This window comes from Myxocyprinus asiaticus, chromosome 38 (genome assembly GCF_019703515.2).
Source record: "Myxocyprinus asiaticus isolate MX2 ecotype Aquarium Trade chromosome 38, UBuf_Myxa_2, whole genome shotgun sequence".
NCBI lineage: Eukaryota > Metazoa > Chordata > Actinopteri > Cypriniformes > Catostomidae > Myxocyprinus > Myxocyprinus asiaticus.
In genome coordinates this window covers 20,543,461-20,558,011 of record NC_059381.1, presented here as the reverse complement: position 1 = coordinate 20,558,011, position 14,551 = coordinate 20,543,461, and the positions used below count along the sequence as shown (strand labels likewise).

Below are 14,551 nucleotides of genomic sequence, written 5' to 3'. Positions count from 1 at the left end.
CATTTATCCGTATTTAGTTATTTGGTTTCAAATGGAATTGTTTCACATTCGTATGCAGATATACTGCAATGTTTTTAATATTTATACATTGTTAAATATATGCACCTTAAAGTCATTGTTGGATTGTGCCTATATGAATTGCACGTTTTGTGTGTTTTACATGTATTGATGACATTTGTACAGGGAGGGTATTAGAAGTTAATGTATAATCCATTCACGGAAGCGGACACAAAAGCGAATACAACAAACAAATCTCAGGCAGGACGAACTTTGCACTCTCTTATTTTATTGCTGTTAGTATGAAGGTGAAATGACGCTCAAAAGCAGCTGAGCGGGTGATGGATGAATAGCTCATGACATATTGTTAGTAAAAATAGCGCCACCATGAGGTAAAATAATATATTGTCAGTTTTGAAGAAAGAGGCTTGAACCAAGTTCAGCTGCTTATGACTACATACTATAACACACACTGATGAAAATCACTAAACATAAGGAAGCTCGACATTTTACAGCTGGTAGGTGACACATATGGGAGAGATTAACAGACATTATTCACATTTATTAACATGTGTTACATTTAGGAACTCAGAAAAGCATTTGGCTTGGAATTATCCTAAAAAATAATACAGTAAACCATGTGCCCTATGAAAAAAAATTACAAAACTGTACAGAAAATCTTTTTCTCTCTGAATGGGTTTTCTGAGGATGGTACGGGCATCACCAGGGGGTCCTCTTTTGCATGGGCCTCACAGTATGCCATCAGCTCAGCTGCTGCTTTAGATACCTGTGCAAAGAGAGACAAGCTGCCAATCCTATACCTTTGGGAATATTACATTCTATAGGCTACATTTGTTTTTGTTTTGTTTTTTACTCTGGAATACATTTTAATTGGATCTTCTAAATATTTAAGGCAACACATATTGGATTTAACCACTGGAATCTTATGGATTACTTTTTTGCTGCCTTTATGTGCTTTTTGGAGCTTTAAAGTTTTGGACCTCATTCACTTGCATTGTATGGACCTACAGATCAGAGATATTCTCCTAAAAATCTGTTTTTGTGTTCAGCAGAAGAAAGAAAGTCATACACATCTGGGATGGCATGAGGGTGAGTAAATGATAAGCCAATTTTCATTTTAGGGTGAACTATTCACTGTAAAAAAAATCCTGTTAAATTTACGGTAAAAAACTGGCAGTAAAAAATACAGTAACCATGCTTCAGGCTTTACAGGATGTAATTTTGATGCCTGTATATTTTACGGTGCATTACCGTTTATATTATTAAATTATATAAACTTTATACTTTAACCTTCTAAAAATGTAAAAATCTGCTTTTCACTTTATAATGTATTGTTACTCACCGTAGTATTTACAGAAAGGCACATGATGACATGACGTTTATATAGTGGCCTTTCCAAGAGCAGTGACCAATAAACATGTAGAGACAGTGCTCAGTGTCACTCACACAAACACAAACAAATACATGTGAAATTAAAATAATGCAATAAACATTAACTAAACTACATAAAATATAACACAGAACACCCCAATGTAGAAAAATAATAAGAAACAACTATTCCCATAAAATATAATGAAATATGATGGGTAACGCAGGGAATTCTGGGAACGCCCGATTATTGTTTTTCTTTTAACCGTAATTTTAACAATAATTTACCGTAAAAAGTACATGCACTCTCTTGTTAAACATAATATAAATTTTTACCTTTAATTATACAGTAAAATCATCATTTTTACATGTAAAATTTTTTATATAATTTACAATGTATTGTAAAATTACATGTATTGTCATTTTAAATATATTATCATTTTTTACCATATATTTTAAGGTAAAAATATTACAATTTTGGCCCAATTTCTATGTAAAATCCCTGGCCGATTTCTCTTCCCAGTCCACCCCTGCTTCCTCATGATCACGCAGCGTGTTTTCATGAGCTGAATGGGAGGCTAAACAAAAAGTTCAAATGTGAGGAGACTGCAGTATCCCCAACAGCAGCCGGCAGCGCTTCACTTTATGTTAATCGCGCGATTAAACGCGCCCTCTTTGCTTCGGTCAGACTGTGCGGATGACAGCCTACATTCCGTGTTTCATTTGTTTCTTTTTGCTTTCAGAACAACACCTGATGTAATAAGAAAAACACCACTATTAATCCTTGAGATTTCCAACCCAGCATAGGCCTACATCGTCCTTAGACCATAGTCACACACTAAATTACATTAAACGATTAAAAGAGAAAACATAAACCCACAAAAATATTTTCAAGTATATTCAAAATATAAATTAAACATGGAAATAAAGTTTTAGGATTTTGCAGGTGCGATTAACTGAAAAGGGCTAAATAGTTGATCGGCATGTGACGCGCGAATGGCTTGCACACGCAGCGCGAGTCTCGTCACACTTTAATAGTGTTTATCCTCCCATTCATCTGATGAAAACACGCTGCGTGATCATGAGCAAGGATTACATCAAGATGTAGATTGGAATGCAGGTCAGATGCGAAAAACTTTATATAAATAAAATAGCCAGCTACTCTCTTACTGTTGTTTGCGTGCTAGTGATTACATGATTAAAATAGTGTAGTAGTGTCTGAAGAGGTGCATACTGTGAATTTATGAAGGACCCCGTTAACACGTTATCTTGTATTACAGCCTACATAAGAATTAATGGTTATTTGTTTTATTTGTGTAGGCCTACTATATATAATTTGCTTTTCTGTGTATAGTGAAATTGTTTTCCCACTTAGAAATATAAATTGAACTGATTTGATATCACGAGAAAAATGCACCACGGACAGCAATAATAGGCAAAAAAATAAAAATAAAAAATACAATAATTTTTATGTCCAGCATCGGCGAAGAGCATCAAAACTAGCACTTGTGTAAAAACATGCAGTATTTTCAATTTCAATTTTAATTGCATAAGTTAAATTTAAATGTATATATATATATATATATATATATATATATATATATATATATATATATATATATATATGGAGTAACCATAATTTACAGCGCAAATCATGGTTACTCCAGGGTTGTGCATTAGCATTAGATGCTGGAAATGTCCCGCCCCTTACTGAAACGGAAACTATGATTGGTTAGCAAATATCCAATCGCGACTGATATGAAGGTTCTGATTGGTGGATCAGCTTAGTCGGACTGTCTGTCTTGCCTGTGCCATTAGTTGCACTCCCGCGTTTAGAGAGAAGCTCTGTACACTTTTTAATTCACTCAACGGTGCTCGAGTTAGTAGATTAAAAGTTCCAAGTTAAAAGCCTACTTGTTGCTCTGGCGGCCACACGTATCATCACTTATTTAAGGTGGGCATACGCAAAATCCTAAAAAGAAAGGTGGGCATACGGCGTATGCCTGCGTATGCCCTAGACTACACTACTGCAATGATATAATATAAGAAATATTTAAGATTCCAAACAATTTCGTGATCAGTAATCCAATAAGCAAATTTGTGACATTAACAGTTAACTCATTTTGTACAAAAGGACAGATTTTCTTTCATTAAAGCACTTTCACAAGATACAGGATCATAATTATATCATAATCATTGGGTTTTGCACAAAATTTCACTCAAACTGCTATGCTGATAATATAATTTGTAATGAAAAATAAACGATTTAATTAGAAAAATGCAAAATATAAAAATTTTCACAAGTGGACTCATACTTCGGAAAATCGCATACATTTGCACGTCTTTGACCAGGAAAATAAAAAATGGCACTTCATGTCAAAAAGGTTGCCGACCCCTGACACATAGGGTACAACGGCGCTAAAGGCCCCCTGGTGTAAAGGGCCATTTTGATTTTATTTTCTCCTAAAAGGTTAAAAAGCAACAACAGACATTAGGCTACCACAGTACTTTCCTAAACACCTGTTTGTCACTTTGCACTGCAAAATATCATATCATCACATGTCTAAAGTTTGATTTTGAGGTAATTTGATCTAATATTTAATCATTTTAAAAATGTTGCAAATGTATGTAGCTAAAATCCCTGAAATGATCACATTTATTTTGAGCCAAAATACTTATTTGTCATTTTCAGTTATGTACAAGGTGATTAAATCAAACGTTAAATTGCTGTCCAATAAGTGAAAGAATAGTATTTGGGGTCAAAATTCCCCCATAAAACACATTGTTTTTAGCAAATAGATTTGTTATGAAAAATGTTCATTGTGAGCTTGCACCAAAAGATTCAATCACAATGGAGATTCATTTGTTAATAGAATACTTGAATGTGTTATAAAATGCCAAATATGATTGAAATTAACAGGAAATGGTTTACTCTTTTCTGTAGTGGTTGTTTTGAATATGTATTATCTTCATTTGTCTTCATTCAAAAGTATTTGCCTAAGTTGAATTTTTTTTCCTTATAACTACTGTCCCTATATTTACACAATATCACTTTAATCCCCCTGGGGGCTAAATGTGGGGTAAAAGGCTCCCACGGCACCTTTTTTATTATTATTTCTTTATTTTTATTAATTGTAATCAAAACAACCTTCCGTTACGATTTATTTTCTCACAAATTATGTTGCTCCAATATTCTATAAAAATAAAAATATTTTTTCAATCTTGATACACCTTGTGACCATGTAACGGTAGCCAGCAGGTACGTGCTGTGCAGTGTGTGTAAACCTTTAGCCTCATTGTTAGCGCGCCCACCTCCAATGCCAGAGATCCCGGTTCGAATCTCGCTTTGGAGCAGTTCAAGCGGGACCAGTTACAATCAGAAAAAAGTAAATTTTCCTTAAGGTGTGTCTTTAGCCCCTTTGTACCCTATGCATTTATTGTAACTTGCTACATAAGTTAATTTCTTTGATTCATGATTAACTAAATTCTATATAGGTGTCTTACCATCATCCTTTCAATATTAACCTCCAACTTCAGCTGTTCCACTGTCTTTCGTGCATCTGCAATCTTGGCCATGTTGTTAGACATTCTGCTCTCTTGTAGTTACCGAATGAACCCTGCAGGAAAACAGCAAAGAGAACCCCCACGAGAGTCCAGCTAAATGCATCTGGTAGATAACATCTCAACACGAGTTTTGCAGATGTCTGCTGTTTCTAGTTCCCTAGAACACAATGTTACTTATGTCCTCTAGGATATTAAAGACATCTCTGTTGCAGAGTAGCAGTAATTGTTTTGCTGGGTCTCAGCTGGTGTTTTGGATGAGGCTCAGTGGGAGAGCTGAAAGTGCAGAGATCCTCTAGGGAGCATAACTAATCTGCTCACTTATTAATATAAAGTAATATTATGTGCTTGACACTTCGACTACCATATGTCTTCCTAATTTTACTTTTGGCTCAAAAGCTGAAAAACTAGACACTGTCTTTTTAGATGTTCTGTTGAGATTAAAATCTTTAAAAATCTTTCATCCTGTACCATTTTTTAGGTTTTGAGAGCATTTCCCTTTAACATTATTTTCCTAGATTTAGCACAAATGAAATCTTTGTTCTTGATAACATAGATTTACATATGGAAATCTAAGCTCCACCAAAATTGTAATTATGTAGTTGTATATGGATGTATAACAAATGATGTAACCTTTCATCATATGCCTTCAGTGCATAGATATATTGCAGTAAAATAAATTATCACTTTATGTAAATTCTCTTTTTAAATAAATAAGTGTTCTTCACAACTCATTTAGATAAATGTATATAATATTTGTATTAAATTAATATTTTTTGCAAAATAATTTATTCTGTCTTGTACTGGTATGTCTTATATGCATAAATAGTTCTTAATGGCTTACCTCAGTTGATCCAGATTTATCCAGGATGCTACCAGATGAAACGTCTTGTTATCACTAATTGTTTGTTGTATACAGTACAACCCGCAGGACTGAATAAAGAGAAAGTAAGAAGTGGAGTGAAGAGCTGGGATGGGAAAGGCTGCCTCTCATAATTACAGTAGCTTTCATTCCTCCCCCATATTGGGCTGAAGAGGCAAGTCACAGGCATCATGGGGTGTGACCTTCTACTGAATATATCTCAGTCATGCATAATAGCGTATGAGTGATACCTGCCACCAGAGTGTGCCGCATTGTGCTTTTATGTTCAGTAAAATATGTTATTTCAACAGACAATCATTCATTTAATCAACAAATTATAAATCTGAAGAAGATAAGATAAAATTAATAAATAAATAATATATCTTCTGGTTATTTTAAAGTAAGTGCCTGAGATTTGTTTTTAAGTCACCAGAGACACCCTTTGATGTTTTTCATGCTCTCCTCCAACAAATGTTTTTCTGGAACCTGTGAAGCATGTGACAAGACTATTACTATCCTACCTACTGCACACCTTGTTTCATGCACCTTGTTTTAAAACTTTTTAGTGCAAGCTTCTCTTTTGTTTTTGTTTTTTTGTTGTGAAAAATAAATATTTGCACACTTGATTACAGTAACATTTTCCTCCTGATATGAAGCAAACCCAGAGGAGTGTAAAATAAGGAGAGAATCTGAACCCGTGGTTAAGTATTTAGCTTTTTGACACTTGCGGTTCCTATCATTAATACCTGGGGAAATACCAGTTGTTGAGTTCTCTGCAGGTGGCTCAAAGCTCTTCTCCAGGGGTTTAATGTCAACTGCCTCATTAGCTGCTGTTTTTAGACATGATTTATTGATCTACAAGTGCAAATGTGAGAAATCTAAAATACAGCTCTGTATCGGTTACAGAAAATACATAGAACATTTAGGACACAATATATACAGTAAATATTTAAACATGGCACTGTCTGAAAGAAGTAAGGAAAGAAAGAAAGAAACTAGAAAGAACCAACTAACTAATTTCGGTGAGGCTTAATTTTCTCTAAACGATATACATTAGCTTTGAGTTAAAACATGCTGAAGTGTGAGCAAATTTTCAGGTTGGATAACTGATGCTTTTGAGGTTGAGAGTTTTAAAAGTTAGGTACTTACTGTACATACTCTTGCAGAAGACATCTGGTGTAAATAAATACAGGTTTCTATGAAAACGTGGTCTAATCTGTGATTATTAACTCAACTGATTATTTTGCTTTAAGTTTGCAGAATAATTAGCATGGAAAGGTTTTGATATTTACATTTAATATTCTCACATTCTCACAAAGCTGTTTGTATTTTATTAAAGTAAAACTGGGCATAACGATGCATGAAATCATAATTAGGCTACATTTTCTTTAGTTTTTATAGTATCAAGCAATGATGATGTTTCCATTTCTTTAAACTTGAAACGAGTTTCAAACTTTACTGTAACTTGGAATATACAAATGCATTCTGTTTCTATTCAACTGATTTGCAAAACCCTGTGAGATTGCTTCATTGTCAGTGGTAGCCTAATGTCTAACATTTAATGCGATAAAAAGACAGAAAGATAAAGATTGATACACTTTTAAAGGTTTCTTCATCACTTGCACAGATTCTGTCCAGAAACATGTGATTTAATTCACTTCTTGAGCAGAATTTGAACATCTGAAAACATACATTTACCAGCATTTACAGCCGTGACATTGTTTCATTAACATTATATGCAAATGTATTTTGAGTTTCTGTCTTTGGCCTTGCTTCATGTCTAGCATGTGCAGTAGTATCCTGAGATGGAATCATTCCAGTCTCCAAACAGGCCTTTCTTCACTTCTTTAAGGTGGTGCACAATGCCAGCAGAAAACTTCTTCTTCGATCCTTGCTTCTTGGATCGAGACCACACTGTCAGGCTGCAAGACCTGCCAACCACAAGGGAGGAAATACGGTCATCCCAAGCCCTTGGAATGATGGGCTCATCGTCATTAGGATAAACATCCAAGAACCCACCATAGCAGCTCATGTCATAGTAGTAACTGCTGTGTTCGAACATACGGGCGCAGAGCTTATTTCCCTCATTATCTTTCAGTGTACTTGGGTCAGGACACTGTGCATTCAGCCCCTCAAAGCACAGAGCAGCCAGAAGAAGAGCGATGACCACCTTCATGTTTTCAGTATGTTGAGTGAACAGGGATAGTTTGCCCTGACTTATATACATAGAGCTGCTCCATTTGAATAACGTGTGAGAAACTTCAGGTTTGCCAACAGATGCTCTGAAAGTTGAGAGCTCAGGGTAACACTTTAGATAGTTTACATTATGTAAGGGATATTCCACAGCTAGGCATAGATTGCCAGAGTTGATTAGTTACAGCTGTCATACATTTTTGCAGTGCAAATTTTGACTAGAAAAACTAAAAATAGCGGTTAATTTTATCTAAGTGTCATTAGATCTACAGATCTGCCTATTGAGACACAGAGAAAAAGTAGTGTGACCACACACTTGGTCAAAACTGTGAATTTAAATGCACAATCCAGAAATAATAATATCCACAGAACGTAGGGGGGTTGGCACTCCAGAGAAATATTATTATTACATTTTTATTCATTGTCATTTTCATGTAAATGTGGAAAAACCGACGTTACGACATGGCAGTGACAGTATAAGTGGCAGTTACTGTATGATAAGGGGAAAACCATTCAAAACATTGTGGAACCTGCAGATTTTGACCTCTGAGACATCGGTATGGTGTCTATCAAGGCTGCACGATTGACTGAATTAAGAATGAAATTGCAATTTGTCCATGAACGGTAGCGCTTCACCGCACAATGTGGCATGAATTTTCTAAACAAACAGTGCTTCTCCTTCAGCGTTTGAGTCAGAGATGTGTGAGTACACCTCTAAAATCCATCATTTCTATCTGGCGGTGAAGACAAGAAGCACATGGGAAAAGAGGAAAGTATGTTTTTATACAAAAGTGTTTTTTCCTGGCCAAAGTAATTTTTTTTTACATTTGGGGTTTACTGTTTTTTTGTGCCACAGCAAATTTATTCAGGTACAAAATGACATATCATGCATTATGATGTATATTCAGTGTATAAATACCCAAGATTTGATAAGCACAGCATTATCCCTGAAGCACTAAGCTAGGTGCTTTTTTCCAAAACATTATGGGGCAAAATGAACCAAACAGTCTGGGGAAAGTTGAGACTCTTGTTATTTACTGAAACAAATTTGTTCTAATAACCAACTATTCTGTTTATAATGTTTGCAGTTAATAAAAGAGTGATTTATTTTTCTTTCTTTTTTTCGCCAAACATTGTAGTCCATCTATATGTTGGTATCAAAACAAATTTGCTCCAATAACTGTTCTGTTTATAATGTTTAAAGTTCAAAGAAGACCTAAAGAAGTTTTTTTTTTCTTTTTGTTTTTCTGGCAAATATTTCAGGTATTTACTTTAGGTTATGCTAAGTGATTGATTCAGATCATTCCATCATTTAAATGCAATAACAATCCTCAGTGTTAATGGAAACAAGAGTAAATTAGGAGAATATAATCAATAAATAAATAAATAGATTATAGATCAGAAATTATAGATATAAAATAATTTGGAATTTTATTCAGTGTATCACAGGAAAAATTCAATTGGTCAGCTTACACCCAGATGGCTCATCTTACTCACTGACCAGGAGCAACTTACCCCTAACCTGGGGCTAGTTGACCCAATGGATCACATTTTATTATAAGGCCAGTTGTTTGTGGCTCTCTGTCACAGACTCATTTTTATATCAAGTGAAGCAGACACATTGAAATAACGGTAGCTCTATTTATTTTACCTCTGTCCTTATATAGAAGACAACATATGTAAAAAAATAAATAAAAATAATAAAAAGTTTCATCTTACCCCACTTTCCCCCTATGCATGTATAAATCATTCACAATAAGACCAGTAACATGCATTAAGAATATAAATAAGGTCCATTTTGATTTCATGCCAACTTTAAAGACTCTGACATACGACACATAACGTTTTTGTTATCTATTCACTTAATCTTGACCCTTGTGTGTTTGGTTTATTGGCACTAGTAGTCTAATGTCACATTTAACAGAATCAAGAAAGACTTTCATGAATGTTTATGCATCCTGCAGAAACTTTCTGTTTTTACTTGGAGATAATCTAAAAAAAAAAAAAAAATCACTTAGACAGATGTCAAGATGAAATAGTATAGTGAATAAATGTACATGGAGCCGAATTAAACTGAGCTGAATTTTTTATTGAAAATCTGAAAACATTCATTTACCAGCATTTACAGCTGTTCTATTTTTTCATTAACATTATGTAAATGTTAACGCCTTTAGAGTCTGTCTTTGGCCTTGCTTCATGTCTAGCATGTGCAGTAGTATCCTGAGATGGAATCGTTCCAGTCTCCAAACAGGCCTTTCTTCACGTCTTTAAGGTGGTACACAATGCCAGCAGAAAACTTCTTCTTCGATCCTTGCTTCTTGGATCGAGACCACACTGTCAGGCTGCAAGACCTGCCGACCACAAGTGAGGAAATACGGTCATTCCAAACCCATGGGATGATGGGGACATCTTCACTGGGATAAACATCCAAGAACTTGCCAGTGCAGCTCTGGTCATAGTAGTAGCTGCTGTGTTCGAACATACGGGCGCAGAGCTTGTTTTCCTCATTATCTTTCAGTGTGCTTGGGTCAGGACACTGTGCATTCAGCCCCTCAAAGCACAGAGCAGCCAGAAGAAGAGCGATGACCACCTTCATGTTTTCAGTATGTTGAGTGAGGTCTTAAGGTCAGTAGCCCTAATTATATACGTAAGAGCTGCTCTGAATGACTTCTGAGAAACTTCAGGTTTGCCAACAGATGCTCTGAAGGTTGTAAAACTGCATCACACTGCAGATGGTTTAAAAGGTTCTTACATAAGCTTCCTACTATAATGTCTTAATCTGAATTTCATGCATAACTCAATAGATTGAGTAGTTTTATCAATATTGTACAGCATGCTTTTGTACAGGTTTTAATATTCAACCCTGAGAAAAACTGATAATCGCTTAGCGCTACTAGTGGACATTTCACCTGAAAAGTGCAGTGAATTGTGTCTGGAGCAACGTATTTCAGGTTTTGCAGAAATGTAGGTAGAGTCACGTATTTCCAATGAGCCTGGTTGTTAATATTTGTATAGCCTAAAAGTTATTTAAACTTATATTTTAAATTGATTAAAACCAGGAATAAGCATCGAATTTCTGTCCACTTCCTCAAAATGTAGAAAAGTATAGATATGGATTTTTTTGTAATTCCCTAAACTTTTTTTTTTTTTTTTTTGGTCCATTATCTTTGGTGGGGGAAAGGTTGTTGTCTAAGAACTTATGGAATATTTAATAGCTAGCAAGATTTACAGAAACAGTATATTTGTCCGAACCAAAGAAGAGAAGCACCTCAAGCTGGTGATGTCTAACTCTGCACAAAATATACCTCTGTAAATAAAATGTTGTGTGATGAAATCTAACATTATATTGTGACAAAATTATTTAAGGTTATGGCTCCATATTAATGACAACTAATCACATTGGTCAGGTCACCTGTATTTCCAGTGAACGTTACAGTATTGCTGAACTTTGATTGTTGATCTCATGTTTTTGGTACTTGGTAAAAATGGTACTAAACCTTACTTAACCTTGCTAACTGACATTGAAGTGAGAATTAAATGTTAGCTTTCAAAACTAGATATCTGACATACAACACATACACAACTAGTTTGTGTCCTATTCACTTGCAAATTAATAACTTGGGCCCTTATGTACTGATTTATAATCATTAGAGGACAAATGTTGCATTTAATAGAATTTAAAAAAAGCTAGAGAAAGAAAATGAAAGATGCACCAAGGCTTTTGCCCTGACACGGAGTTAATACATGGTAAATGAGAAACTGTAGGTTTGCCAACAGATGCACTGAAGGTTGGGAATTTAAACAGCTTTGCCTATCAGGTGGCTAAACTTACTCTTATCTAAAAACTTTGATTTATTTCTACTGAATAAAGGAACAGTTAACAAGTTTCATTTGAGAACAGGCTCTAGTCTGTCATTCTTGGCGAACTCATACTGTAGGTCTGCATATGCTTTTTTTGACATTATACTGGGTAAATTGTTTTATACTGTGAAATGTAATTTAATATATATATTTTTTAAATGGTTACATTCTCTTAGTAGTCTATTACATTTTTTCATAAGCATCATTGGGTGTGGCCTTCTTCTAAACATACCTAAATATGCATTATTGCACATTTATATTCAGTAAAGCATTGCCCATCTCTATCAATACAATGTTGACAGCATCACCTAAAAAATTACAAGTGGAGCATCTTCAAAAATGTATTTACATGTTCTCTTGATATGAATCGCACCCAGGAGACTGTGACTCCAGAAAGATAGAAATAAAACTGTTGGGTGTTTGGCCCTCTGACACCCATGTAGTTATTATTACAGGATTACCTAAGCAAAAACTGCTTCACAGTACTCTGCAGTTCTCTGCAGATACCATAATTAAACCTTCTCTGGCTCTACCTACAGGTTTTTTAACTAACTGGCTCTAGCCAGGACCTTATTTTTGGAATGAGCTTTAATTTAATGACAGCTTTGTGACTGCTTTCTATGTAGTGCAGGCACAGATCTTGATGTAATCAATATCATCTTGCCATCAATTTGGGTTGGGTACTGTGCATTCAGGCCTTCAAAGCTCACGGCAGCTGAAAAAGTGATGATCACCTTCATGTTTTCAGTCTATTGAGTGAAATGGGATCATAGGCCCAGATTTGAATGCAAAGAGAAAATAAATTGTCCATGTGAGAAACTTTAGGCTAGTCAGCAGATGCTCTGAAGGTTAGCAGTTTCAACACATTCACTGTTAGGATTGGGAAATATTCTTATCCATGCCACTTCTTATCCATTACTTTGAGAAAGTAGGTCCACTGATCTGTTGTTTAAAAAGTTAAAAAAAAAAGTTAAATGTTTAAAAAAAAAATTCTTCAGTTAAAAACATCACACATTAAAGCTCCATGTACAATAAATCAACTTTTATTTTGCTACTGATATGACTGGAATATCATTTGAGAGTACATTATTGTAAAAAAAAAATTCCCCCAAAAGAACTGTTTCATTAGGTGAAAAACTAATTATTGAGTGTGCCTTTAAGAGGGTGTCCCCAATATTTTAGACATAAATGTAATGCATTGATTATGTATATGTGTAACGGTAGCCAGCTGGTAGGCAGCTGAGCAGTGTGTAAACCTCACTCCCTTGGCCTCAAGAGGCGCACAATTACTGATGCTAGAGGCTGAAGCCTTTAGCCTCCTCATTAGTGCACCTGCCTTCCTTGCCAGAGATGCCAGTTTGAATCCTGCTCAGAGCAGGTCAAGCAGGACTGGTAACAGTGGTGCTGTGACCTGGATGGGAGTGAGGTTTAGGGAGGTAAGTGTAACGGTAGCCAGCTGCTAAGTAGCTGTGCAGTGTATAAACCTCACTCAAGATGTTGCGTCAAGAGGCGCACTAACGACTGATGTTAGGGGCTGTAGCCTTTAGCCTCCTCGTTAGAGTGCCTGCCTCCCATGCCGGAGACAACAGTTCAAATCCCACTCAAAGCAGGACAAGTAGGACCAGTAACATATGCTTAGTTGAATCAGCTTAAAAGGTCTGAGCAATAAGGGTCATTCTTCAGTTGCAGTGGGAAATGGTGTCCCTCTTCTTCTCAAAAAGAGAAATCAATACCAATATATCATAAAATGTTTGCACATTTGTATTCTGTAGGCTGAAAGCAATTTGTGCATTATATAAAGTTACATTTTTGTCTTAAAATACATATTATATTGAGTATGAGAAATATTATGTGTAACAAAATCTGCATGTCCCCCTCATTACCTGAAACAGGTATCCTGGGATGTAATTGCAAAAAAAAAAAAAAAAAAAAAAAAAAAAAAAATTTTTTAAACACAAATAAAGTGGTTATATAATGAAAATAGATTTAATTTAACATGTATGTATTAACTAAATTTTTAAGACTAATAGATACAACTTCATGTTTGTGGTGTTACAACAATGGATGTCACCTCTTTAAAAAAATTGAATTCCATGTGTCAACTTCCTGTGTGTAAAAGTCACTGTAGGTGTTTGTTGATCTGAGGACAGGTCTGAGTGCATTGTAAGTTTGTTCTTTCTTATTATCTTTCATATATTTTACTACATTTCTGACAATTTAATGTGTCACACTATCAGTGTCTGTGGTGTTACAATCATAACCTAAGATTTTAATCAAAATATTTATATATATCATCTTATTAATATCTCTAAAATGACCCCTGACCTTGAAACTATAATGATGGTAGCCTCAACTTTAGAAAAGTCTACATTTGTGAAAATGTGTCTGTGGTGTTTCTGTATTTCTTGGTAACACCACAGACTCCATAGAAACTCCACAGAAGATATACAGACAAAAAGCTTGTATTTTAATAAAAAACACACATTTTGCATGTTGACATTCATAATCATATTCTTTTATCACTTTTGTCAGGTATGGCAAGGTTTACTGCTGCTGTAAAGCAGCATCTTCATAGACAGCACAGAGATGCAGACCCAGTTCGAAGAGCAAAGTACCTGCAAAAGAGAAACCTATTTAAAAACATTTAAAAACATTGAGTACAAAAAAAAAAAAAAAAGACTGAGAATA

The 14,551-nt window shown here is 35.0% G+C and overlaps 3 protein-coding genes across 3 annotated transcripts; all 3 read right to left on the bottom strand.

Annotated features, from left to right (window-relative positions):
- Positions 1-35: 35 nt before the first annotated feature.
- Positions 36-5,935, bottom strand: LOC127428479 (guanine nucleotide-binding protein G(I)/G(S)/G(O) subunit gamma-8-like). Its single transcript, XM_051676887.1, has 3 exons — positions 5,792-5,935; positions 4,891-5,003; positions 36-784 (listed from the first exon to the last, which is right to left on the bottom strand). The coding sequence occupies exons 2-3, from the start codon at positions 4,972-4,974 to the stop codon at positions 656-658; spliced, it is 213 nt and encodes a 70-aa protein (XP_051532847.1). The 5' UTR covers positions 4,975-5,003; positions 5,792-5,935; the 3' UTR covers positions 36-655.
- Positions 5,936-7,407: 1,472 nt separating this feature from the next.
- Positions 7,408-7,996, bottom strand: LOC127428478 (syncollin-like). The gene has a single exon (XM_051676886.1). The coding sequence runs from the start codon at positions 7,983-7,985 to the stop codon at positions 7,590-7,592; it is 396 nt and encodes a 131-aa protein (XP_051532846.1). The 5' UTR covers positions 7,986-7,996; the 3' UTR covers positions 7,408-7,589.
- A 2,074-nt stretch (positions 7,997-10,070) lies between these two features.
- LOC127429395 (syncollin-like) lies at positions 10,071-10,624 on the bottom strand. Its single transcript, XM_051678406.1, has one exon. The coding sequence runs from the start codon at positions 10,596-10,598 to the stop codon at positions 10,203-10,205; it is 396 nt and encodes a 131-aa protein (XP_051534366.1). The 5' UTR covers positions 10,599-10,624; the 3' UTR covers positions 10,071-10,202.
- Positions 10,625-14,551: the final 3,927 nt, after the last annotated feature.